The sequence below is a fragment of the Podarcis cretensis genome (assembly GCF_951804945.1).
Source record: "Podarcis cretensis genome assembly, chromosome: 2".
NCBI classification, from domain to species: Eukaryota; Metazoa; Chordata; class Lepidosauria; order Squamata; family Lacertidae; genus Podarcis; species Podarcis cretensis.
Genome location: NC_137171.1, coordinates 68,403,776 through 68,430,281, shown reverse-complemented (window position 1 = coordinate 68,430,281; position 26,506 = coordinate 68,403,776). Strand labels below are relative to the sequence as shown.

The following is a 26,506-nucleotide window of genomic DNA, read 5'->3' as shown; positions in this document are numbered from 1 at the left end:
TTTTTTTTAAAAAAATTAGCCCCCCACTTTTCAGCACCATGCAGAAAGGTAATATATTTATGGAATTTCAGGGACAATATAATATTTGGAAGTTTGTTAATAATTACACACACACACAAAGCGTAAAGCTAAATGCTCAGCTGAATTTACTCAACATGAACTATAACACTTCAGAGTGTTAGATTGCCTGTTGATATGATTTATGCTCATGCAAGCATGCATGCATGCGCATGCGTGCGCACACACACGCACACACACACACACACAAACACACACACACACACACACACACACACACACACACACACAAACTCTACCTCCCTGCTGGTAGAAAGCCAGCTCATTAGGGAGACATCTAGGGTAGACCCCTTCTCCCTAGTATTCATTGACCACCGATTCATTAGGGCGAATGGTGCCAACTTTAGCCTCCTTTCCCCTGTCTGGCTTCTTATTTACAACCATCCAGCAGATGGTTCCACTTGTGATTGGCTCCAGATCCATCAATTGTTGGTTTCCCTGTTTTCTGCCTCATCAGTTCCAATGGGAACCAGTTCCCACTGCTGGCATGCTGCTACACACCTATGAGCAAGAAGCATTCTTCATGGGAAGACACTGATGCTGATAGGCTTCCCCCTTTGAATGGGGGTTGGACTCAATCACATATAAAGTTGGGACAGTAGTGTGTGCTCTTCTACCCTGTTCTGATTGGTGGATAACCCTCCAGGTGGACCTCACCCTGAGTCAACTTGGAACTGGGAGGGGTGAGAGTAAATGTGTCCCCCTGTGCTACTTGCAGGAACAACATTTTTAGAACAGTCCTTCCATGTGCACCAGGGGGACTATCCATCTTTTATTGCTAATATTACTGCCTATCATTGTGTAGCCAAAATGGCAGCACACATATGCAACGAGCAGATTTGGGGGCATCCTGAGTTTTTCGGACGTACAGAACATCTGAGGTGAAGGGGAACCCCCTAAGGTGAAGACAAATGGCCCAAGCATCCCAGTGAGCAATGGAGGCTGGTCTATTCCGGAAAGCAGGGCACGGCCTCACCAACCTCAGTCTGCACTCACAGCCCCCATCTTCCCACCTTCTAACTTACAGTCAGCCCAGGGTTGTTATTATTATTATTTATTCAACTTATACAGTGCCCTATACCCAGAGGTCTCAGGGTGGTTCACAACAAGACCACAACATATAAAATCAAACCAAAAGCAATAACCCAATTAACACCCCCCCCAAAAAAACCCACAGGCTGAAAGGGTGTTGGATGTCAATAAGCTCAAACAAAGGCCTGTTTAAAAAGGAACATTTTTGCCTGGCACCTAAAGGTGTCTAAATGAAGGGGCCAGGCGAACTTCCCTGGAGAGAGTATTCCATGGACGGGGAGCCACCGCAGAGAAGACAGCTGCTCACGCCGCCATGAGCCTCCGCGGGGTGACTTCTTGTCACGCCTGCAGGCATGGAACCGGGGTGTACCGCCCTCACCCCCACCCTGTTACGACGCCACTGGTCTGAAATGCACACACTTCAGCTTAACCACAGCTTGCTTTTCAAATCAGGTGGAAGCCTATTTCAAGAGAAAGAGCCTTATGTCTCAAGATATTACAGGATACATATGGATTGGACTAATGTCATGCATACTCAGCTTCACGCACCAGTCATGAAACACACTGGAGCCATAGTAAACAGTAATGTGTACACAGCCTCAATTTCCTGGACAGAGAGAGACTTTCTGAGGTCTCTCTGAGAGCTGTATGGAATTGGGAATATAGAACTTCCTGTTACGTTGGTCTCAATTTTTCCAGGCCAAATTGCCCACCCCAGTGCTATGTCTACCTCATGCTAGGCCTCATCCTACTATCCCAAATACATCATCGTCTTGTTTCTCTGAAGAAACAGTCTCCCAAAAAGTATTTGTTCTATGTCTGTTGTCCACATTTGTTGTTCACATTTGCCTGGCAGTAACTCCTGAATTATTGTTCTCAACATCCATGGCCGTGTGTTATCTCTTTCTCTCCCTCTCTGCTTTCCCTCACTTGCTCAAATCTCCTGACATGTATGCTACTGTGAGTGACACTTTCTAGGAAAGAATAGAATATTACACTGGACAAAAATGCTTTTCTTCCTGAGGTTAAAGCCCTAAACCCTACACAGACCCTCAAATATACATGAGCCTAGTATTGAATGAGAGAACAACCAAAATAGCAATACATTCCATGGCGTAAAACAAGACATTATAGGAGAGATCAGAACAATACATCGTTGCAGGTTAGAAATCTTTAATGGCAAATCAGACCTTATTTTGCAACATTTGCTATTAGAGTATAAGGCAAAGAGGTCTCTTGGAAATCTGTCAAGTTCTCAGCACATTCCAAAATTTTGGAGCAACAGAATCCCTTTGCTCTTCCTGGAAAGAAAACGGTAACATATATTGAAATTATTATTGTGGATAACTAGAATCATAAAACAAAGTTATATAAGGTTTTGGGGTTTTGTTTAAGAACAGCTCTTAGTTTGAGAAATGCAATGACTTGCAGTCCATCTTATCCCCTAGAACTGCTTCCCACTATGCTAAAAAGGAACATTTTGGTTCCTAATCTAAGCCACATTCACCACAGAAAATCAATCAGAATTCTGACTAGTAAAATCATCCCATTTAAATAAACACAACAGACATTGCAACTGGAACTGTCAATATGAGCAGCGTTGTTTCGGAATACCTTACTTCAGCAACATCTGCACTATGCAGAAGTGTACTTTGTTAAAGGTCCTGAGAAAACCCCTATTCCCTTCAGAGAGCTACAATTCCCAGTGAATTCCTTATTCCATGGAACTCTGGGAATTTTAGTTCTGTAAGGGGAATAGAGTTTCCTAACAACTCTCAGCTGCAAACAGCAGACTACACTTCCCAGGATTCCTTAGGAGAAACCACAGTTTAAAGTGGTATGGGTGATGTCATAGTTGCTTGACAGGAAAAAACTTCAAAGTATAGTCTGGATGGAAGCATGATTATGAGACCATATGTGTAACCCTTTCAACTGACAAAAGTGAATCAAGGAATCTGGATATGTGACTATCCCAGCTCTGGAGAATTCTTGGCATTGTTGTTACCATTGTTGTTACCTTGCACATCTGGGTTGGTTACCCCAGCCCCTCTGGGAAGCTTCCAACAAAATGCAAAAACACAGTAAGGATATATGTAGGATGGCTTACTTCTCATCCTACCAAAACATTCCCAGTGTCATCATAAGTAGATACGGAACAGCTTAGAGGTTTTGAATACAGTCATACCTTGGGTTACAGCCACTTCAGGTTGCCTTTTTTTGGGTCACAGACCGCTGAAACTCAGAAGTACCAGAACGGGTTACTTCCGGGTTTCGGTGGTCGCGCATGCACAGAAGCTCCAAATCACAACTCACGCGTGCGCAGACGCGGGTTGCGAATGCTGCGGGTTGCGAACGTGCATCCCACATGGATCACATTCACAACCTGAGCGGCACTGTATATCTTTCTCTTCTATCATGTTATCATCACTTTAGTTATTTTTCTATTAAAAAAAATTATTATTTCTATACGTACAGGGCATGAATGCAGAAATCACACTGGTTGCTATAGTTCTTTCCATCGGAACCGCAGTGAGGCATATAATTCATTGGGCACATGAGATCATTTGGGCTAAAGTTCTTACAATAGTCCTGCAAAAAGAAAGGGATTCTTAATCTGTCACCTATTAAATAAAACTAAGTTCCACTTTACAAAAGAAGTAGTGATATACCCATCAAACTTTTACATTTGCTCACCAGTTCAACATAACTTCTTTTTTAAAGTGCAATTTGTATTCAGTTTTGTAAATTTGCAATAAAGAAACAAAAACCAAAAAATGAAGAAATAGGAAACACAACAGTCATAATTTCATATGCATTATTGTCAGGGGCTCAGGAGCAGAGGCACAGGGAAGAGAGGAGATGGAGAGCGAAGGGGAAGAATCCGAGGGGAGCGTAGGAGAAGAGGACAGTGGACCGAGGGATTCCATGAGCCTCTCCAGCGAATCGGAAGATTCACAGAAGGGGGCGCCAGTGGCCAGGGGTAGGGGGTTCCCAAGGGGAATGCCCCAGGAGCAAGGGGGCAGCAGGGACTCCCAGAGCAGTAGCTGGAAATCAGGACCAGCTTCCCCACCAGAGCAGAGTGGGGGGGAAGAGTCCCAAGGATTGGGGCCAGTGCATTCCCCACCAGGGAGAGAAGATAAGGCAGGGCTGACCACGCCTCCATCAGAAAGTCAGACAATGGAGGAGAGGTCAGATCCGGCCAGTGTCCCGGAAGAGGGAAGCAGTGACCGAAGTACTGTAACGGTTAGGAGAAAGGTCACTGGGCTGGCGCGAGAGGCAAGTTCAAATGTACAGGAGCGCGGGACAGCAGAGAATGAGGATTGGGAACCGGGTCCTAAAGCCCGCCGGAGGGAGGGGGAGGAGCTAAGCGACTCAGCGTCGGAAGAGTCCAGAAAGGGCAATGCCCCAGTGGGCAGGAGGACCCAGAGGAGGAGAGAGCAGCGTAAAAGGTGGAGCAGGGCTAGGATCTTAAACTGGTGTCATAGGGGAGGAGACTCAGACGGGACTTCGCCGATCTAGGGTTTAAGACATAGGGCTGCACGCTGTGGCTTTGAAATGGAAACTGAACTTCAATAAAGACTTTTGTACATTACTACAGCCTAGCGTTGGTCCTCTGTGAGCTGGGACCTAGAGGCAGCTTTGACAATTATATTATCTCAAATAAATATTTTGGTTCAAATGAAGCATGCGCTTTGTTATTTAAGTATTCAATAAACTTTGCCCAATTCTGTCTAAACATACTAAGTTTATGCCTTCTTTCACTCTTGATACCTTATAAAAAATTCCACAACTGCAAAAATGAAGGTTTTTTTTGCTTCCAATTCTGTTAAGAGAGGGATTGATACCCGCCACTCCCAATATCTAGAATAACACAGTCATGCTGCTTACCTGAATCTGAATACATTGACCTCCATACTTCACAGCCACATTCTTGTTGGATTCCCTGGGTAAGAAAGAGAGAAAAGTTGACAAATTCTTTCCTGTAGTTCACATTATTAAAACAAACTATGTTTAGCTCTTCAGAACTGCTACAGACAAAGCTTGACTGAGCTGGCTCTACAATTTGTATCCTTGAGCTCCCTGCTACACAAAGTTATTGGGACTCCTATGATTCCGCTAACCAGAAATAAAATAGACTTGAAATAAAAATAGACTCTGTAGGTACATAAGGAACCAGTTTCACTTTATCTACAGCATGCAGGACTGGTTTCACATCCCTGATCAGTGCTGATGCTTATTGGATTGCATTGTGCCAATCATCATTTATCATTCTCTAGATAACCAATCATTGGACAGTGAGGTTGGTCTCATGTAAGCCACTATGGAAGCTTGGAAAGAAGGTAGGGTGGCAAAGGACCAAATACAATAAGTATAATGAGATATCATTATAAAGAATGATAGTCATTATCCGTTGCCTGGGGGGAAATGTTCAGTATCCACATTACTTACAGGTTTTGACGACAAAGATCACATTTACTGACATAAGTGTTGTCATCTGTTCCGCAGACTGGTTTAGCCATTTTGTTGCAGAGCATGAGTCCTTTCGCATTCATGAATTCACTGCAATCCATCTATAAAATAAACATGTAGCATTTTATTGTACTCAGCAATCTTCCATATAATTACCTCTGACATTCATTTTTCCAGTTTTGTTTTGTTTTTTTAAAAAATTCTAAGCATGGAAAAAGAAGCTATTTAGCTGTATTTTCTTCTCTGTATAAAGGTGGCTTGTGGTTGTCCCTAGAATCATAGGGGCAGGGGTTTTGGGGGGGCAGGGGAAATCCAGGGCTCGAGCATCCTCAACCTGTCTGGCTTCTTCTTGAAGGCCTCCAGCCTTCCAGCCTTCTCAGTAATTCATTCATTTTTGCGCTGCCATTACCATAAAGTAGTTTCTTCCAATTTCCCACTAAAACCTATCTTCCTGTAACTTGAGCACATTTAGTCTAGTGCTGCCCTAGTTCTCTGGGGCAGCAAATTGTAAATGAGGCTTGATCCCATTATTCCTAGAAGCTAATAGCCATTTATTCTCAGGCCCATTTCAAGGTGCTGGTTTTAACCTATGAAGACTTATATAGCTCAGGGCCCTAATATGGTACACGTTATGGTATACCTTTCCCCATATTAGCCTGCCCATGCCCTGAGGTCAGCATCAAGACTCTTCTCTATGTGCCCCTCTGGCAGTTATCAGGAAGAGGGTGGCAACAGGGGTAAAACTAGGCTTTATTTCTCCCAAGTCAAAGACCCAGTTTGGCAAAAACAAAAACAAAAAACCCCATGCACATTTTGCACACCCACAGGCTGGGAGCCTCAGTGCTGCTCCTCTGGGGGCTTCACCCAGGGCAAAAAAAAAAAAAAAAAAAAAAAAAATGGCTCCCCACACAAACACCGTAGCTATGGCTCTGGGTGGCAACAAGGGAGGCTCATGTTGAACAAGTACATTTCCTTTCCTCAACGTGTTTGGAGTGTTGTTTTTCTTTGCAGACGGGTGTGTGTGTGTGTGTCTGTTTCTGTCTTTGGTGGTTAAGGACTGGAGGGGTTGTCTTTATATGATTACCTTGTACAGTGGCACCTCAGTTTTTGAATGTCTCCAGTGACGAACGTTTTGGTTTTCGAATGCTGAAAACCTGGAAGTAAATGCTTCCGTTTCTGAACGTGCCTCAGAAGTCGAACAGCTTGCACTGAGGTACCATGTATTTTTCTCAATTTTCTCTATTAAATTTGGAGACCGCCCTCGGTTTTTTAACATTTCGAAACTCGAACTGTCTTCAGGAATGGATAACATTCGAAAAAGAGGTACCACTGTACCAGGAGTTGCTTTTAATTATTTCGTTTTGATATGTATTATATTTTGCAGTTATCTATAGATTATTTTGAGATGAAAAGTGATTCATAAGCTTAAGACATTTCAATTCCCTCCAAATCACATGACAATTTTGCCCGTTTGGTTCTGCAGGTTCAATTTCTCACCACAAAACTCTTTATACCTACCTTTGGACATTCTCCAACATGCTTCTTACCAACAAGTTTGTTTTTTTCCCTGAATAAGAGAAGAATTTAGGGAACGTTAGCAATCAATTTCCTGTATCCTGGGCTAATAATACTAATAATAAACATTGGTTGCCTCTAATAGACCTTGCAAGTCACAGGCAAATGCCCCATTGAGCTAGTTCTGCTATGTACCCTGCTGACAGTCAAAGCGATGAAGTAAAATATATGTGGCATGTGGATGGATAAATCCAGTGCTTTCTTCTTCAGTTCCTCATCTTTCCAGTCTTATGCTTAATTCACCCCATTTCCACATCTGTTTGAGTTTTTAAAAAACTAACTAAATAAAAAATCTTATGGAATTCCTTCTTGCGTGCATTTTATCCTAATACATTTTTGTATGCCATGTTGCCCAATGTGCATTTGTATATGTTATTTTTAGCAATATTCATATTTTTATGTACATTATTTTTAATATACAGATTTTTGTACGTATGTTTTGAACAATATCTGTGTTTTGGATCACATATTTTTTGGGGATGTACAAATTAGCTGGAAGTACATTAAAATATGAACTGAATTGCAGAGAGTAAGTTTAATGTCATGTTGTAAGCACACTGGATTTACACAGAGATCACTGAGGACTGAAGCCCAGCTGGTTACCTTGGCCCAGAAATAATCTCTCAGTCTCTGGCTAACCACAGGGGAATAGTGGTAAAATGGGAATGTCCCCATCTTGGAAGTGGGGTGGGATGGGAAAGGGACAGATAAAACAAATTGGATGAGACATCATTATAACTAATTGTAGCCACGGTCTGTTGCCCAGCAAAGAATCTTCTGCATCTGCGCTACTTACTGGTTATGGCGACACAGTTCACATTCATTGGCATAAGTGTTGCCATCTGTACCACAGATTGGAAAATAGATCCTTGTGCAGCTTATTGGTCCGTTACCAGCTGCCTGGAGGTGTTGGCTGCAATCCAACTATAAAAAGAAAACAACAACAAACATTATATGTCTACACAACGGTTTTCCTTTATATAACTTTTCAATGCTTTCATCCTTTAAAGTTTATAACGGATACATAGGAGAAAAGAGGGTACCTTATGAATCTACTTTTCCTTTTTACATTCCCCATTATTCACAAGGAAGCAGCATGCAGAAGACTGAACCAAGGAAAAATTGTTGAATAAATTTCTCAAGTGTGGACTTGCCTAGGGCATCATTGTACAAAAGGCACAATATAAAAACTGAAACTTGGAATATATAGAATAGCCAGACAATTCTGTGGTGGAATCTAGACACATGTTTAAAAAAACGCAGTGAAAATGCTTTTTAAAAAAAATGTTTTGAAAAATATATTGAATTTGCCATAACTCACCATCACCATCTAGTATCACATTTGTATAATGCACCTTACAATGCTGTTGGCAGCTGTATAGCCGAGTCCTGTGTGTAAATAAAATGTCTTCCCTGTTCCAAAAGCAGTGTGAATGGGGGAGAGCAATGGATTGGTCTTGCTAGTGCATTTGAAGGACCTGGACCTTCCTCCTGCCCTTCCCCAACCCCAGCAATCACAAAAATGAAGCATTATTCAAAGAGAAGGTCTCACATCCCACTTAAATGAGTTGTCATATCGCTGCTAATAACTGTGCTCTTCCACAGCTCTCCTTCACTATAATTGCACTGGAGAACTGCTGTGTGTGTGTTTATGTGTCTGCTTTGTTGTTGACAAGGAGCAGTGAGAACACCATCATTTCCCACTTACACTTGAGGAACACAATTCAAATTCTTCTCCATCTGCCAACTTGCAATTACAGTTTTATCTGTATTACACAACCAACTGCAGAAGCTGTAAGGATAATACGGCATTACTCACCGTGTTTGCCTGAATGTCTTCGTCCCCGAAGACTCCTGAAAGGAGACCAAAAACACATGGATGCCATATCTGAGCTCTCAAAAATTCAGAAGGAAATCTCTAAAGAGATTAAGAGCTGCACAATGGCTTCAAAAGATTATAAACAGATGGGAGAATGATCAGCAGTTGGTATACTGAGCGCCAGCCATTTCATATGATTATAAATGTGTGCCTCTAATCAGGTCTATAATATTTTTCCTGTTCTGGGGATGGGTAGATTTGTCCATGTTGCTTCTATTAAGAAGTGTGAATTAAGTTGGCGCACTTCAAAATGCAAACCAAACCAAACCTCTCTTCCATCCTTCCTTATGGCCATACCTAAGGGGATCACATGACAGGGTCCCAGTACTTTTTATGGATTTGTAAGTAAGGGAATTTCAGTGGGACAGCTTAGCTTTCTTCTGCCCTTTCATGGCAGGCTGCACCTGCCAAAATTCCCTCTTAAACTAAATATTTTCTTCCATATCAGGCCAGTCATCTGAGCAATATAGAAGACTTTTTTCAGAATGTCAGCAGTAATACTGTCTGTCTGTCTGTCTGTCTGTCTGTCTGTCTGTCTGTCTCTCTCACTCACTCTTTCTGCGTGACTCACCTGTGAAGCACCAAAGTGCCAGAGCAACAACCACAAATGCACCCATTCTTCACTGAGCACTGAATGCACCAATGTTCAGATGAGAAGATTGTCTTGTAGAGCAACTTTACCAGCAGGATATCAGATGGACACGTGCAAGCACCTCTATATATATGCACAGGAGTTTACTTTAGATTTCTTCATTGTGAAAGACTTGGCATTCTAAGGACAGTTTCATAACATAAGTAGTTGACATTCTGGAGGGATTCTTTCCACACCCAAAGGATCAGGACAAGATGAAGGCAGAAGGTAGAATGGTCTTCTCACCTAATTTACTGTTCATATTTGCTTTTCCTGCCACCAAGATAAGATGTACAGTTCCTTTATTTACTTTATCTTTTAAGAGAAAAGCAACTGGAGAGGGGCATTTGTTCTGAAGCCATTCATAAGTCTTTTCCCAGTGAAATGAAATCTTCTGGGAGCAGGGAGAATTCACTGTTAGAAAAATGGTTTCTGAGGTAAACTTTTCTCTTTATCAGTGCAATGAGCACAACAGTTATAAGAACATATTGTCTAATGCTATTACAATCTTGGTTGCCAGGGCTGCTGATGTCTCCTCTCCTGCCCAAAGTTCAGCAAAGTATTACAGCTGACTAGAGGTTTTTATAAGGAGAAAGAAGAAAATTGTAATCGATAGTTAAAAGAACCAGGCTTTTGGTAAGAACTCATTGCTCAGTTGTTGAAGGAATCCAGATATGAATGTGTGTCCAAGGGTTGTATTCACACAAGGATTTCCATGTGATCTATGGAACTTTCTCCCACCTTCCTCTTCCTCTGTGCCCCTCCAAAATCATCACTGGAAGGTGGGTTGAAACACAGAAAAAAGATTTTTGGATTTGGAGGGAATGGGAAAGGAGAGGAAATCCCGCAAACAGAAATACTTGAGCTAATGGGACCACTTTGTTGGATACAACTCAGTCTCAATGATGGGCCATAGCTCCCTCATAGCAGAGGACTTGTTTTGAATGCCAGAGGTCCCCATTTCAATTCATGACATCTCCAGGTAGGAAAAGACTCTAGATTTAAACACACAAGAGGCATTGCCACACAAAGAGCACAGTACTGAGCTAGATGGACCAGCAGTCTGACTGGATAAGGGAGCTTCCTAGCAAACGCAAGTAAGTGCTGCTTTTGTGAGGGAAAGACATTTTTCAAGGACTCAAAATGCATAGTAACACAGGAAGCTGCCTTACGCTCAGGGCGAGCTGAGGTAGCTGCCTTGGGTGCAGGAAGCCTAAACAGTGGTGCTGCTAGTGGTGAAATGATGGCAATATGTCACAGATATCTCATGAGATCTCATGGAGCACATTGTGAGATGTCCACAGCAGTTTTGGGACCACAGTAAGGGAGGCTTTGGTGAGGATGGCACTGCGGCGGCAGGGCAGGGTGACACCTTCCCACTTTGCCTCAGGTAGCAAAACCAGTCCACAGAGGGTCCATAGCCTGTCAACTTTCTCCTCCTTAGGCTCAGTGTCACCCTTTTAGAACTCAGCAGGAAGGATCAGTGGACCAGACTTAGTTGGCTTTGGCTCTCATTGGCTCTTCCTCTGCCTACTGCTGGTCTTCCACCAAACACCTTTGCCTCTTCTCCTCTGCAAGGCTACACCACTGCAGCAAAACTAACAGTTGCTCTTTCACACGTTGCTATCCTGAAAAAGCAAACATGCAGTTTAGGCATGTGGTTTCACTCATTTTTCTCTGGGTCTACCTGCCATTTCATCAATAGGACTTCAGTGAGTAGAAGTACCGGTACCTGCCAGAGACATATAAAATACACTTAACCAACCATATTGACCAAAGCTAGTTTTCTCATGCGAAGGAGTAGGAGAAAGGACAAGGAAGTGTTGGAAGTATGGAAGTGAGTGGCGGCTGGAAAGAAGGTGTCTGACAATAGTGGTCTGTTTGAGAATATGTGGGAGAAAGGATTTGATATTTATGCTGATTGATTCTGGAAGCTGTTGTGTTTTCTTTCAACAAAAAAATAATGTAGCTCTAAGGATGCAGAGGCAGCCCAACCTGAAATACAAGGGAATTACACAGCATATACAATGATGGAAAAAAGGAGAGGAAACGTATCTGAACTAACCTGTCAGAGTGACAATTATCCGGTGCCAAACAAAACAATATGATGCAAAGAAGCTTACAAATGTCACATTGGTCACTATGGAATTCCCCTTGCAGTCTAAATGTCAAGGAGGGAATAATTCAACAGTGTCATTTACTTTTTCTGCAGGAATATTGTCGTGGGTATCCCAAAGGAGCATGCACCAAGGAGCTTAATCCCCACTGTGGCTCTGATGGCATCACCTATGACAACAAGTGTCTTTTCTGCGATGCATATATGTGAGTATACATTTCACTTATAAAGTACAAATGGAAAAGGGTGAGCACAGCTACTTTGTAGGCAGCTCAAAATTAGTAAAATGTTTGAAGGAAATGCTACAATGAATCCATCTTCCATTTTCACAAATATTAACAGTAGCCATATTGGCCCATAAGAAAAATAAATAATTCCCTGGTGGGGCAATAATACAGTAATTCCCTGGTGGGGCAATAATATTGGCCCATAAGAAAAATAAATAAATCCCTGGTGGGGCAATAATACAGTTATTGCAAAGGTAATAATGACCTAATACAGGTGTTGCCCTAATGTGAATTTTGGAATTGCTAAGTCTCAACTCAACTTAAAAAATAAATAAATCTGACATAAAATGACATTTTAAAAAGGAGAATATTTTACAAAGTTGTGCTGCAGCAAAGATATACAGCAATAATTAACTTGCCTTATTCACCTATCATGGTGCCAGGTGGGGGTGGAATTTCAGGTTAGTTCACATTTTAATGCAAAATTACCTAATTCACACTTCACAAACCAATACACAAACAAAGCTATCCTTCTAATTTCACATCTTTAACTTTTGTGATGCAGTTTTGCAGCTTAAAAAAACTGTGCAAAAATGTTTATATTAGAAAAACAATGCAATCAAAGTTGGGGGGGGGGAGTCTGCAAAAAAAGGTTGGAATTTTTTTATGAAAATGACAGATTGATTAAGTAATATGAGGCACTAAATTTAAGACTGCAGAAATAAGAAAATAAGAGAAACCCAAACTGACATATTGATCCATCTCTACTCATCTTTGTATTATTTCTGTTTACGGAGTAACGGTGAAGCATGCATCTTTTGAATTATCTCACTGAGTTCCTGGTTTTGTTTTTCCTTCATCAGCGCAAGTGGAAGAGTACTGAGACTGAGACACCTTGGGGAATGTGCTAAAGACTAAGGAACATCCATTGAGGGAAATGTCCCTTTCTCTTCATACCTCACTCATACCATGACCACAAAGAAATATATTCTTCCTTCTGCTTATACTTTGCATTGCCAGCTAGGGAATATCTGGCAAGATCTTTATTTGATTAGATTGCCTGTCAATATGATTTGCACTCATGCATACATACACACACACACACAACATCCCTGCTTGTAGAAAGGCAGCTTATTAGGGAGACATCTAAGGTAGACCCCTTCTAGTATGCATTGACCACGGATTCATTAGGGCAAATGCAGCCAACTTCAGCCTCCTTCCCCCTGACTGGCTTCTTACTTACAACCACCCAGCAGATGTGCTTGGCTCCAAATCCATCAATTGTTGGTTTCCCTGTTTTCTGCTCTACCAGTCCCAATGGGCACCAGTTCCTACTGCTGGCCTGCTACCTATGAGCAGGAAGCATTCTTCATGAGAAGACACTGATGATGGTAGGCTTTCCCCTTTGAATGGGGGTTGGACCCAATCACATATAAAGTTGGGACAGTATAGTGTGTTTGTGTCTAATTTTAAGAGACCACACAGATAGAACCCATTCACACACACACACACACACACACACACACACACACACATTTGTTTAGCACACAAAATATTCCCCCTCATGTTACTATTGGATTAGGAAACCTTCAGATTTTGATGTAGGTGTTTAAAAACTATCCACATCAACACAGCCCCAGGAGATTGCTATCAACATGGCAGATGTACCCAGCTTGTTAGCCAACAGACTTAGGGGAAAGGCTGGCTTATAAAGTGAAGCTCCCACTCTCTTCTGGTTGGTGGTTAACCCACCAGGTGGACCTCCCCTCTCCCCCTCACCCTCCCTTCATGAGCTGCAAGCACTCCTGAGTCGTCTTGGAACTGGGAGGGGTGAGATAAAATGTGTCCCCCTGAGCTACCTGCAGGAACAACATTTTTGGAACACTTTCCATGTGCACCAGGGGGACTATCCAACTTTATTGCTAAATTTACTGCCTATCATTGTGTAGCCAAAATGGCAACACACATACACAACCAGCAGATTTGGGGGCATCCTGAGGTTTTCAGAAGTACAGAACATCTGAGGTGGAGGGGAACCCCTTAAGGTGAAGGCAAATGGCCCAAGCATCCCAGTGAGCAATGGAGGATGGTCTATTGGGAAAGCAGGGCACGGCCTCGCCAACCTCAGTCTGCTCTCACAGCCCCCACCCTCCCAGGTGTCAGGAGGTTGTGCAGGTGCCAGGCCCTGTGACTGGTAGGGTCTCACAGGACTGGGGCCTTCTTGAGTTTGGCCTGGAAGGGCAAGGCACGGCTGCACAGGTGAGGCTTGACAGAAGACTCGTAGCACCTGGTGGCAAGGGCCAGGAGGGGTATATAAGACCAGCAGTTTCCTCTGGCTCTTTGCCACAGCAACACGCTACCCACCTAACTGTGCTTCGGCTTCCTGACTCCTGGTATCCTGACTCTTGGAGCCTTGGCTTCCTGACTCCTGGTTTCCTGACCCTCAGACTCATGGCTTCCTGACTCTTGGCTTCCGGACCCCTGGACTGCTGACCCTGGACTGCTGATTCCTGCTTCCCGACCTCTACCCCGGTCCCGACGTACCAAGACAGGTCACTGACTGCCTGTAACCCGGACCCGGACACCAGGACACCCACCAAACTTTTACATTTGCTCACCAGTTCAACATAACTTCTTTTTTAAAGTGCAATTTGTATTCAATTTTGTAGAGTCATACATATTTGCAACAAAGAAACAAAAACCAAAAAAATGAAGAAATAGGAAATACAACAGTCATAATTTCATATGCATTATATTATCTCAAATAAGTATTTTGGTTCATGTGAAGCATGTGCTTTGTTATGTCAGTATTCAATAGACTTTACCCAATTCTGTCTAAACATACTAAGTTTATGCCTTCTTTCACTCTTGATACCTTATTTAAAAATTCCATAATTGCAAAAATGTAGGGGTTTTTTTGCTTCTGATTCTGTTATGAGAGAGATTGATACCTGCCACTCCCAATATCTACAATAACACAATCATGCTGTTTACCTGAATCTGAATACATTGACCTTCATACTTCACAGCCACATTCTTGTTGGATTCCCTGGGTAAGAAAGAGAGAAAAGTTGACAAATTCTTTCCTGTAGTTCACATTACTAAAACAAACTATGTTTAGCTCTTCAGAACTGCTACAGGCAAAGCTTGACTGAGCTGGTTCTATAATTTGTATCCTTGAGCTCCTTCATCTGTTACAGATCCTTTGTCCTCCTGCTACACAAAGTTATTGGGACTCCTATGATTCTGCTAAGGAGCCAGTTTCACTTTATCCACAGCATATAGGCCTGGTTTCACATCCCTGATTAGCGTTGGTGGTTGGATTTCATTGCGCCAATCATCATTTATCATTCTCTTGATAACCAATCATTGGATTGTGAGAATACAATGGGATTGGTCTCATGGAAGCCACTGTGTAAGCTTGGAAAGAAGGTGGGAGTGGAAAAGGGCCAAATATAAAAAATATAATGAGATTTCATTATAAAGAATCATAGTCATTATCCGTTGCCTGGGGGGAGATGTTCAGTATCCACTTACAGGTTTTGACAACAAAGATCACATTTACTGACATAAGTGTTGTCATCTGTTCCACAGACTGGTTTAGCCATTTTGGGGCAGAGCACGAGTCCTTCCGCTTGCCTGAATTCACTGCAATCCATCTATAAAAGAAACATGTAGCATTTTATTGTACCCAGCAGTCCACTATATAATGTCCTTTGCACATTCATGTTTCCAGTTTGTTTGTTTTTTAATTCTAAACATGGAAAAAGAAGAGTGAACTTTCAATCTACCATTTCCTTTTACATGCCTTTTTATTTCACAAGAGGAGGAAGGAACATATGAATCACTAGACCACATAACAATGATAGGACAAAATTATCCAGTGTGGCTTTTTTTTACTGAAAAGCACAGGCATCCTGATTTCTTGACATTAGTATATTTTCTGACAATCTAATTCAAGCCTGTTTTTATTTATTACTTGCGTATATTATAAAAAAAGTAAAGTGTACCAGGAATAAAACTTACACCTTGGGCCTTTGCTGTTGTTTACATATTGTTTCCCAGTACTGCACATGGGGAAATGTCTATCACATTCTTCATATGTGCAAAGCAAACATTTTGCACCCCACACAGATTGGGTTGGTGTGGGATGCAGTTCTGTGCGCTTACACAGAGAGCTCTTAATGCCCACCCCCAAATTCTCTCTTTATGTAGTAATGGCAACCTCCAGCACATTCGTACCCCTAATGTCCATGTTTGATGTACTGACAAGTTGAGTTTTCAAACTTCTACAATGTGGAAGGCATAAATGTTTGGTCATAATGAATCACACTATTATCCACCATCAGTAATGCATTTGATCTGGATAGCTATTTAGCTGTATTTTCTTCAGTGTATTAAGGGGACTTGTGGCTGTCCTTAGAATCATAGGGTTTTTTGAGGGGGGGGGGAATCCAGGACTAAGGCATCCTTAACAGATGACTGTCTAGCTTCTCCTTTAAGGCCTCCAACCTACCATCCTTCTCAGTAATTCATTCATTGTTGAACTGCTATGACCACCAAGTAGTTTCCCACTAAAACCTATCCTCCTGTAACTTGAGCACATTCAGTCGAGTTTTGCCCTAGTTCTCTGGGGCAGCAAAGAACAATATTTACCCTCTTCTACGCCACAGTTCTTCAAGGATCTGGAGTGCTATCACATCCCTCATCATCTCCAAGCTAAACCTATCCAGTATTCTTTCCATTTGTCCTTCTAGGACCTGTTTTCCATAGTGCTGATGTTATTAATTGCCACCCTCTGAACCTGTACCAATTGAGCTACAATATTCTTAAAATGCAGGCACAGTATTCCAGATGAGGTCTATGTGGAACTGACAAAGCTAACAGCAAAAATAACGGATCAAAATGATGGACAATTTATGGTAAAGTTACCAGATTTTTTTCAATGAATCCGGGGATACTTTTCAACTTCAGTAGGAATGATAGGATTTTGTCAGGGGACTGATTTGTAAATCTGGGTACTGTCCCCGGGAAACGGGGATGTCTGGTTACCTTAATTTATGGAAGAGTGGAAGCCTTTTGGGGATTATTTGAAAAAAAATATCATAACTAAATGAAATCGGGGCCAGGATTTGAAATTTGAGCAACAGGAAGAAAATGATTACGTGAAATAGAGGAATATGTATTAGATGCAATGTGAGATATAATAAGGGAATATGTATTAGATGGAGCATGTGATATTTTGCAGTATGTGGGAGGAAGGCTTTAAAAACAGCTTGAAAGCAAAGGTGGGAAGTCAAATTATAAGAGAAATGTATAACAAATTTGAAATTAATTGGTTAAAGTTATGAAAATTTAATAAAGATCTTAAGGAAAATAAAAGTATTCCAGATGAAGTCTGATTAGTGCTGAATAATGTGAAACTATTACTTCCAGTTGCTCAGAAATTATGAGAAATTATAATTCTATTAAAGTAGCCTAAAACACATTAGTTTTTTGGGGCACTACATCACACTATGTGCTACAGTTCTAGCATGGGTTTGCTCAGAATCATACATTAGGGGTACAAATGTGCTGGAGGCTGCCATTACTACATAAAGAGAGAATTTGCATCCCTACTGGGGAATCAAGGCAAATGGACTTGCATGCAGTTTATGGGAAGCCAAATACCTTTTAGGAAATTGTAAATGAGGTTTGTTCCCATTATTCACAGAAGCTAATAGCCATTATTCTCAGGCCCATTTCAAGGGCTAATTTTCACCTATGAAGGCTCAGGGCCCTAATATGGTACACGTTATGGAACACCTTTCCCCATATTAGCCTGCCCATGCCCTGAGGTCAGCATCAAGACTCTTCTCTATGTGCCCCTCTGGCAGTTATCAGGAAGAGGGTGGCAACAGGGGTAAAACTAGGCTTTATTTCTCCCAGGTCAAAGACCCAGTTTGGCAAAAACAAAAACAAAAAACCCCATGCACATTTTGCACACACATAGGCTGGGAGCCTCAGTGATGCTCCTCTGGAGGCTTCATCCAGGGCAAATAAAAAAGGCTCCCCCCCCCCCACACACCATAGCTATGGCTCTGGGTGGCAACAAGGGAGGCTCATGTTGCACAAGCACATTTCCTTCACCCCAGGTGTTTGGAGTGTTATTTTTCTTCTTCTTTGCAGACATGTTTGTGTGTGTGTGTGTGTGTGTGTGTGTGTGTGTGTGTGTGTGTGTGTTTCTGTCTTTGGTGGTTAAGGAATGGAGGGGTTGTCTTTATGGTCTGATTACCTTGTACAGCGGTACCTCAGTTTTGGAATGTCTCCGGTGACGAATGTTTCGGTTTTCGAATGCTGAAAACCTGGAAGTAAATGCTTCTGTTTCTGAACTTGCCTCAGAAGTTGAATGGCTTGCACTGAGGTACCACTGTATTTTTCTCAATTTTCTCTATTAAATTTGCAGACCGCCCTTGGTTTCCAAACATTTTGAAACTCAAACTGTCTTCAGGAGTGGATAACATTCGAAAAATGAGGTACCACTGTACCAGGAGTTGCTTTTAATTATTTTGTTTTGAGAGATATATTGTATCTTGCAGTTATCTATAGATTACTTTGTGATGAAAAGCAATTAATAAGTTTAAGACATTTCAATTCCCTCCAAATCACACGACAATTTTGCCCATTTGGTTCTGCAGGTTCAATTTCTCACCACAAAACTCTTTATACCTACCTTTGCACATTCTCCAACATCCTTCTTACCAACAAGTTTGTTTTCTTTGCTGCGTAAGAGAAGAATTTAGGGAACTTTAACAAACAATTTCCTGTATTCTGGGCTAATAATACTAATAATAAACATTGGTCGGAACTAATAGACCTTGCAAGTCACAGGCAAATGCCCATTGAACTGTCAGGAGGAGCATCCTACTCACATGTAGGACCCTGGCAGAGACACATTGCTCTCTCCCTCCTGGTGGTCGTTCGGGAGACTCAAAATCTTTCTCCAGCCCGGACATCACAGTGACTGATGCCAAGAAGCATCAGCACACTTCAGGAACTGCAGAATGTTGGCAGTTCGTGTTACAGACTCAGCAGCACAGCAGTTTGGCTAAACTGCATTTTTCTCCATCACTTCCCAATATGTGGAATGAAAACACCATCATGTGATAAAAAACAATCCCATGACTGCAAGCATGGGACAAGAACTAGTTCCGCTATGTACCCTGCTGAGAGTCAGAGCCATGGAGTAAAAAATATGTGCTATAGTGATGGATAAATCCAGTGCGTTCTCTCTCTTTTTTTAAGAAAGAAAGTGCTGGTACTCACCACAAAATTGTAACATTTGGGTACTGCTTACCCTTGAGTACCCCCAGAAAAAACCACTGGCTAAATATGTCCATTTCAGTTCCACATATTTCCAGTCTTAAGTTTAATTCACCCCATTTCCATATCTGTTTGTGTTTTTAAGAAACTAACTAAATAAAAGATCTTATGGTATTCCTTTTTGCGTGCATTTTATCCTAATACATTTTTGTATGCCATGTTGCCTAATGTGCATCTGTATATATTATTTTCAGCAATATACATACTTTTATGTACATTATTTTTAATATACAGATTTTTGTACATATGTTTTGAACAATATCTGTGTTTTGGATCACATATTTTTGGGGGATGTACAAATTAGCTGGAAGTACATTAAAATATCAACTGAACTGCAGAGAGTAGAGAGTAAGTTTAATGTCATGTTGTAAGCACACTGGATTTACACAGAGATCACTGAGGACTGAAGCCCAGCTGGTTACCTAGCCCAGTACTTTTTATGGATTTGTAGAAAATCCATAGCCATAGCTCCCTCATAGCAGAGGACTTGTTTTGAATGCCAGAGGTCCCCAGTTCAATTCATGGCATCTCCAGGCAGGAAAAGACTCTAGATTTAAACACACAAGAGGCATTGCCACACAAAGAGCACAGTACTGAGCTAGATGGACCAGCAGTATGACTGAATGAGGGAGCTTCCTAGCAAACGCAAGTAAGTGCTGCTTTTGTGAGGGAAAGACATTTTTCAAGGACTCAAAATGCATAGTAACACAGGAAGCTGCCTTACGCTCAGGGCCGGCCCACCCATGAGGCGAGCTGAGGTAGCTGCCTTGGGTGCAGGAAGCCTAAACGGTGGTGCTGCTAGTGGTGAAATGGTGGCAGTATCTCACAGATATCTCATGAGATCTCATGGAGTGCATTGTGAGATTTCAGCAGCAGTTTTGGGACCACAATAGGGGAGGCTTTGGTGGGGATGGCACTGCAGCAGCAGGGCAGGGTGACACCTTCCCACTTTGCCTCAGGTAGCAAAACCAGTCCACAGAGGGTCCATAGCCTGTCAACTTTCTCCTCCTTAGGCTCAGTGTCACCCTTTGAAAACTCAGCAGGAAGGATCAGTGGACCAGACTTAGTTGGCTTTGGCTCTTCCTCTGTCTACTGCTGGTCTTCTGCCAAACACCTTTGCCTCTTCTCCTCTGCAAGGCTACACCACTGCAGCAAAACTAACCCTTGCTCTTTCACACATGGCTATCCTGAAAAAGCAAACATGCAGTTCAGGCATGTGGTTTCACTCATTGTTCTCTGGGTCTACTGCCATTTCATCAATAGGATTACTTCAGTGAGTAGAAGCACTTGCCAGAGGCCTGATAAAAAAATACACTGAATTTGATATTTATGCTGATTGATTCTGGAAGCTGTTATGTTTTCTTTCACCAAAAAAAGTACAGTAACTCTAAGGATACAGAAGCAGCCCAACCTGAAATACAAGGGAATTACACAGCATATACACTGATGGAAAAATGGAGAGGAAACATATCTGAACTAACCTGTCAGAGTGCCAATTCCCCAGTGCCAAACAAAACGGTTCATTTCTGAACTCTATAAATAAAATAAGATTATTTATTTGTCATATCATAGTTAAACCTTTGTTCTTCCAAGAATCACATTAGAATGAAAGTACATTGCACAAAGCATAGGAAGAAATTTAATTTCTCATTGCCTGAATCAGAAGGTACAGGGATCAGAAGATATGGAACTGGATGTGAATTATTGGATATACAATAAGTAAATAATGATGGACTATTGTTGTAACACATGACTGCAGTGGAGAGGCTCTTGTGTGAACAAAGGCAAAAGGATTTATTCAACCCTTTTCTTTTACAAAGTCTTAAAAATTGATTTTTATTCCTTAAATCATGTCATTCTTTGGAACTGAATTTTTAGAAGATGCTGTTTTCCAGCATACAACTGTCATTTGCCAATGCATTGTAAAAGGCTGAAAAGTCACATGGATGGGTTGATAGGAAATGATATTTTCAAAATATCAAGCTACTGTGCATTCTGAGGAACTTGAAGTGAATATTAATCTGTGTTTGGATTAACATGTATACTGCATAGGTATTTGGGGGGTGAGTGGGTGCTGCTGTGTATCTTCCTTATGCTTGTCTCCTTTAATACTATAATGAAGAAGGAGAAGAGTTAGTCTGAATGTTCTTTCAACGATTCCCACTTCTCAACCCTGTGAATGCATAGTTTGGTCAGATGTTCACACAAACATGATCCAGTATGACATTATGGTTCTCAGCTCAGCTGCTGCCTTTGTGAATGGGTCTGCAAGACCTAAAGATTGTATCCTTTTGTCCTCCCCTTGGCCAGGTGGGAGCAGGGCAAGCTATGCCTGAGCTTTTTTTGGAGTCAAGCTGACAGGAAGAGGAGGCTGAGGGCATCTTCTGGTGCTGGGGGTTCTCCTAAAAAATTCCCTGCAAGTGGAGAGCAGTGAATTTGGGAAACCTTTAGAGTTAACCTGTATCTTCTTTACCTATACTCACTTTGCCAACACAATCTGCCAGGCCTGCATGGAAGCCCACCAGTGGCTCATTAAAATCCCTAGTTTAGCTGCTTGGCTGGGACTTCAGAAACAAGCAGCCTGTGAAGCCCAAACCCACACAGTTAACAGGTAGTGTTCAGCTTGGTCAGGATCCAATGTATAAGCCTGTGCCTGTTGCTCTGTCCCAGCTTCTGCCAACCTAGCAGTTTGAAAGCATGCCAGGTCAAGTAGATAAATATGTACTGTTGCGGTGGGAAAGTAAACAGCATTTCTGTGTGCTCTGGCTTCCATCATGGTATTCCGTTGTGCCAGAAGCAGTTTAGTCATGCTGGCCACATGACCTGGAAAGCTGTCTGTGGACAAACGCCAGCTCCCTCAACCTGAAGCAAAATGAGCTCCGCACACCATAGTCACCTTTGACTGGACTTAACTGTCTAGGAGTCCTTTACCTTTTTACCTTTACCTTTTTATAAGTCTGTGCCACACTCACTAAAGCCTAAAATGTTTCACATTGCCTGCATGTGTTGAAAAGGCTAGAATTGGGAGGTTCAGTATGGAACAGAAAAGATGAATCCTATGATGGGATCACTGTGATCACCATGGGGAAAATTGGATTATATGGTGCGTTTGGGGGTGAGAAGAGTCTGAGACTGTAGCCTATCCAATGATTTCCTCCCCTCATTTTCAGGGGCTTTTTTTTATAATATCAATTTTTATTCATATTGCACATATACACAGAAAAAACATAAACAAACAAACAAAACAAAAATCCACCGCATACCTTATACAAATTATATCCACTTCACAAATCATAAATAAAATATATAACTGAGTTAGTCTCAACTGAGCCTTGGACTTCCCTCCACTCCTTTGGTAAGTATCGAATATAGTTATATAGTCGCATACTTTTTAACTCTTTTACGTAGGCCTTTCCCACTGTTAGAGTTATTTCAACCCCGCCAGTGTCACCTGAGATTTAGATTCCATATACATTAAGTATTTCCTCCAATTATCATGAAATTTCTGTTCGTCTTGGTCCCTTACTCTTCCTGATATTCTATCAAGCTCAGCATAATTTATCATTTTAACCTGCCAATCACTTATGTTGGGTATTACTTCTAATTTCCAATTTTGTGCTAACATAATTCTTGCAGCTGTCGTAGCATATAAAAATAAGATCTTATCTTCTTTTTTAATTTCTTTACTGACCATTCCTAACAAAAAAGCTTCTGGCTTTTTGGGGAATGTATATTTCAAGATTTTTTTTAAGTTCATTATAAAACATTTCCCAAAAACCTCTCACTTTATAACACGACCACCACATATGGTAGAGGTCACCTTCTACCTCTCTACATTTCCAGCATCTTTTATCCTTCAACTTATAAATCTTCGCTAGTTTCACTGGTGTGTGATACCACCTGTAGATCATTTTCCACAGGTTTTCCTTTAGTGCTGTGCATGCCGTAAATCTCATATTCTTGTTCCATAGTTCCAACCACCTCTCAAAATCGATGTTATATTCCATGTATATCGCCCACTTAGTCATGGCCTCCTTCACCTCATCTTTTGTATACCACTCCAGCAAAATATCATACATCCTTGACAGTGTTTTGTTCTTACCTTCTATAACTTCTACATTAAATTTAGATTTTTTATCTTCAAATCCTACTTTCTTTTTGTCTTCTTTTAGCAGGTCATTTACTTGGTGGTATTGCAACCACCCTGTAAATAAATTTTTGATCTCTTCATATGGTCTAAGTTTAATCCCTTGATCTGTCTTCCAAGTTAATTCTTCATAGGTGGCATTCTTCCCTTCCATGTTTATTTTTTTTATAGTTAACACCTCTATTGGTGAAATCCACCAAGGTGTCTTCCTTTCCAATATATTTTTATTTCTTTCCCATACTTGGAATAGTGGTCCCCTAAAAATATGATTTAGAAAGCCTCTATGAACTTTCACCTTTTCGTACCACAGGTCCGAGTGCCACCCGTACCTGTTATCGAAACCTTCCAAATCCAAGATGTCCCTATTTTCCAATCTTATCCAATCCTTCGGCCACAATAAACACGCCGCTTCATAATATAAACTTAGATCCGGTAGAGAGAATTCCCCTCTTTCTTTTTTGTCCACCAATATTTTCATTTTTATTCGTGGTCTTTTGCCTTGCCAGATGTATCTCGCTAAGGCTCTTTGCCACTCTTTACACTGCTTTAGACCTTTTAGTACCGGTATGGTTTGGAACAAAAATAACATTCTGGGGAGGACGTTCATTTTCATAACTGCTATCCTCCCCAGAAAAGATAACCTCAGTCTCTCCCAGATTTCAAGATCTTTCTTAATATTCTTCCAAGTGACTTCGTAATTATCCTTATATAGTGTCAGGGAACTGCCATCGGAGAGGCAGGTGGTGGAAGGGCTCAAGGAGGCTAGGAGACCCTCGGATGCTGAGGAAGGAACCAGCAGGGGGAGAGGGAGAGTTCCTGCAGAAACTCAGTCGGAGGAACGGCTCCAAGATGCTTCCAGTGAGAACAGCGGGGAGGGCTCAGGACCTCCGCTGGGGATGCCTACTCCGCGCAGGAAACTGTCACGTAGAGAATCCAGAAGGAGAGTTTCCATCAAGGAACTCTTATGTTGGCGTAAATTCCGGAAGCGCCCACTGACGGATTCTGCCAGCGATTGAGGTAGCCATGCACCCATGGCTCCGCGGACTGGGAGAGTTTAGAAACTGATTGCGAAGCTTTGAGGGCTTAAACGCTTACGCACGAGCAGCCCCCTTATCCCATTACATATAGGTTAATATTTTTCGCTGATATCCACACTCCAAGGTATTTCACTTTCTTTGCTGTCATAATTCCCGTCTTTTGTTCTAATTCTACAATATCTTCCTTAGTTAAATTTTTAGTCAACATTTTAGTCTTATTTTTATTAATCTTGAGGCCTGACACCGCTCCAAACTCTTCAAATATTTGCAAGGCTTCTTTCATACTATTTTTCGGGTCTTCTAGAGTTAATACAATATCATCCGCGAAAGCTTTTATCTTATGTTCTTTAGTCCCTACCTTAATCCCTTTCACTTCCGCTGCCTCTCTCAGTCTCTTAGTAAGTACTTCAAGTACTGTTATAAATAACAGAGGAGACAGGGGGCAGCCTTGTCTAGTCCCTTTAGATATATCAAAAAATTCTGATGTCGAGTTATTTATTATTAGCTTAGCTTTTTGTTCATTATAGATAGCTTCTATACCGTTTCTAAATCTTTCACCCAGCCCCATCGTTTTTAGATTTTCTGTCAGGAAGCACCAAGAAACGTTATCAAAGGCCTTTTCGGCATCAATGAAAATCAAAGCGGCTTGTTTGTCTATTCTGGTTTCTAAATATTCAATGATATCTATCACATTTCTTACATTGTCCTTCAATTGTCTCCCTGGAAGGAAGCCCGTTTGATCTTTATGGATTCTGTTATTTAATACTTTTTTTAATCTCTCTGCCATTACATCCGCAAACAGTTTATAGTTGTTATTTAATAATGAAATCGGCCTATAATTTTTCACCTCTAAAGCATCCACATCTTTTTTAGGAATTAATGTAATATAGGCTTCCTTCCAGGTGTTCGGGGTCTTCCCTTCCATTTTCAGGGGCTTTCAGGTGTCCTAGTTGAATAAATTCCACGAGTCCTTTCCTTAATTCATGTTGTTGACTTGATGGGGTTGCAAATCACCTTTCTTCATGAAGCTCAATATAATCAATTGTTATTAATCATAAGAATGGGATCATCTTGGGTAATCACTTCTGAACTCAGTGGTGGACTTTGGTCTTTAAAATTTCAGGCCAAAATTTGGCACTCCCACCCCCACCTCTTGCCTTCCATTCTGCTCAATTCAGTACAATATAGTTGTGAACCTCTGCAGCTCCCTCTAGTGTCAGCATCCAGTGCAGTGGAACCACCTACACTGTCCAAAATCCGCCTCTAAATTAGGATGAAAAATCACGGACAATGGGAAATGGATTCAGAAGATATGGAGCTGGATGTGGATTAATGAATATACAATACGTAAATAACTATGGAATATTGTTTTAACATATGACCACAGCGGAGAGGCTCTTGTGTGAACAAGGACAAAAGGATTTATTTTTCAACATGGCAGAATCGTCGATGACATTTATTGAAATTAATAATTGGAGAACCCCTTTTGAACTTTTTATGTGGAAGAGAAAATGAATGAATTTGAGATGTCTGGGTCTGAAGATGGGGACAATATAACTTGGCAGAAGGAGGAGCAGCTGGATGTCACACTGGAGTAAATACTTTGAATGTTCTCTTTAAATGTAACTAACAGAGAATCGGATGTCATTTTTTTACTTCTCTTTCTTTTTTTCATTCTTTTTTCCTTCCTTCTTTCACTCTTTTATTTTTAACTTTCTTTCTTCTCTTTCTTCTCTCTCTCTCTCTATCCCCCCCCCCATTTCCCCTTTATTCTTTTTATTTGATGTTCTCTACTCTAAGTCACTATTGGAATTATAGTGACATGAAGGTGATGGATGGTTGGTGAAGGCAGGGAAGGGTAGAGTTTTACTGTTCAGTCTACCAATGCTTGCAACCCCATTGAAATAACTGATATTTCAAATATTGTATTAACAGTGTGAAATCCCATTGAT

General features: G+C 41.4%; 1 protein-coding gene and 1 long non-coding RNA gene across 2 annotated transcripts; both read right to left on the bottom strand.

The window, feature by feature from the left end:
• Positions 1-2,261: 2,261 nt before the first annotated feature.
• On the bottom strand, positions 2,262-9,733 carry LOC307211593 (double-headed protease inhibitor, submandibular gland-like). Its single transcript, XM_079968339.1, has 8 exons — positions 9,606-9,733; positions 8,975-9,009; positions 7,952-8,079; positions 7,099-7,147; positions 5,560-5,681; positions 4,999-5,053; positions 3,584-3,699; positions 2,262-2,411 (listed from the first exon to the last, which is right to left on the bottom strand). Exons 1-8 carry the CDS (start codon positions 9,649-9,651, stop codon positions 2,366-2,368), a joined length of 597 nt encoding a protein of 198 aa, XP_079824465.1. The 5' UTR covers positions 9,652-9,733; the 3' UTR covers positions 2,262-2,365.
• A 5,268-nt stretch (positions 9,734-15,001) lies between these two features.
• Positions 15,002-19,067, bottom strand: LOC307211610. The gene is made up of 4 exons (XR_013836530.1): positions 18,920-19,067; positions 18,721-18,769; positions 15,546-15,667; positions 15,002-15,057 (listed from the first exon to the last, which is right to left on the bottom strand). It is a non-coding gene; the product is annotated as an uncharacterized lncRNA (long non-coding RNA).
• Between the last annotated feature and the right edge of the window lie 7,439 nt (positions 19,068-26,506).

Bases quoted from the DNA above. Each gene is read 5' to 3' on its own strand.
- LOC307211593 (XM_079968339.1), bottom strand. From the start codon at position 9,651: ATGGGTGCATTTGTGGTTGTTGCTCTGGCACTTTGGTGCTTCACAG. The intron at 8,080-8,974 runs GTGAGTAATGCC...TTCTTTTTATAG, and splicing joins AAGACATTCAGGCAAACACG to TTGGATTGCAGCCAACACCT. The intron at 7,148-7,951 runs GTAAGTAGCGCA...TCTCTTATTCAG, and splicing joins GAACTGTGTCGCCATAACCA to GGAAAAAAACAAACTTGTTG.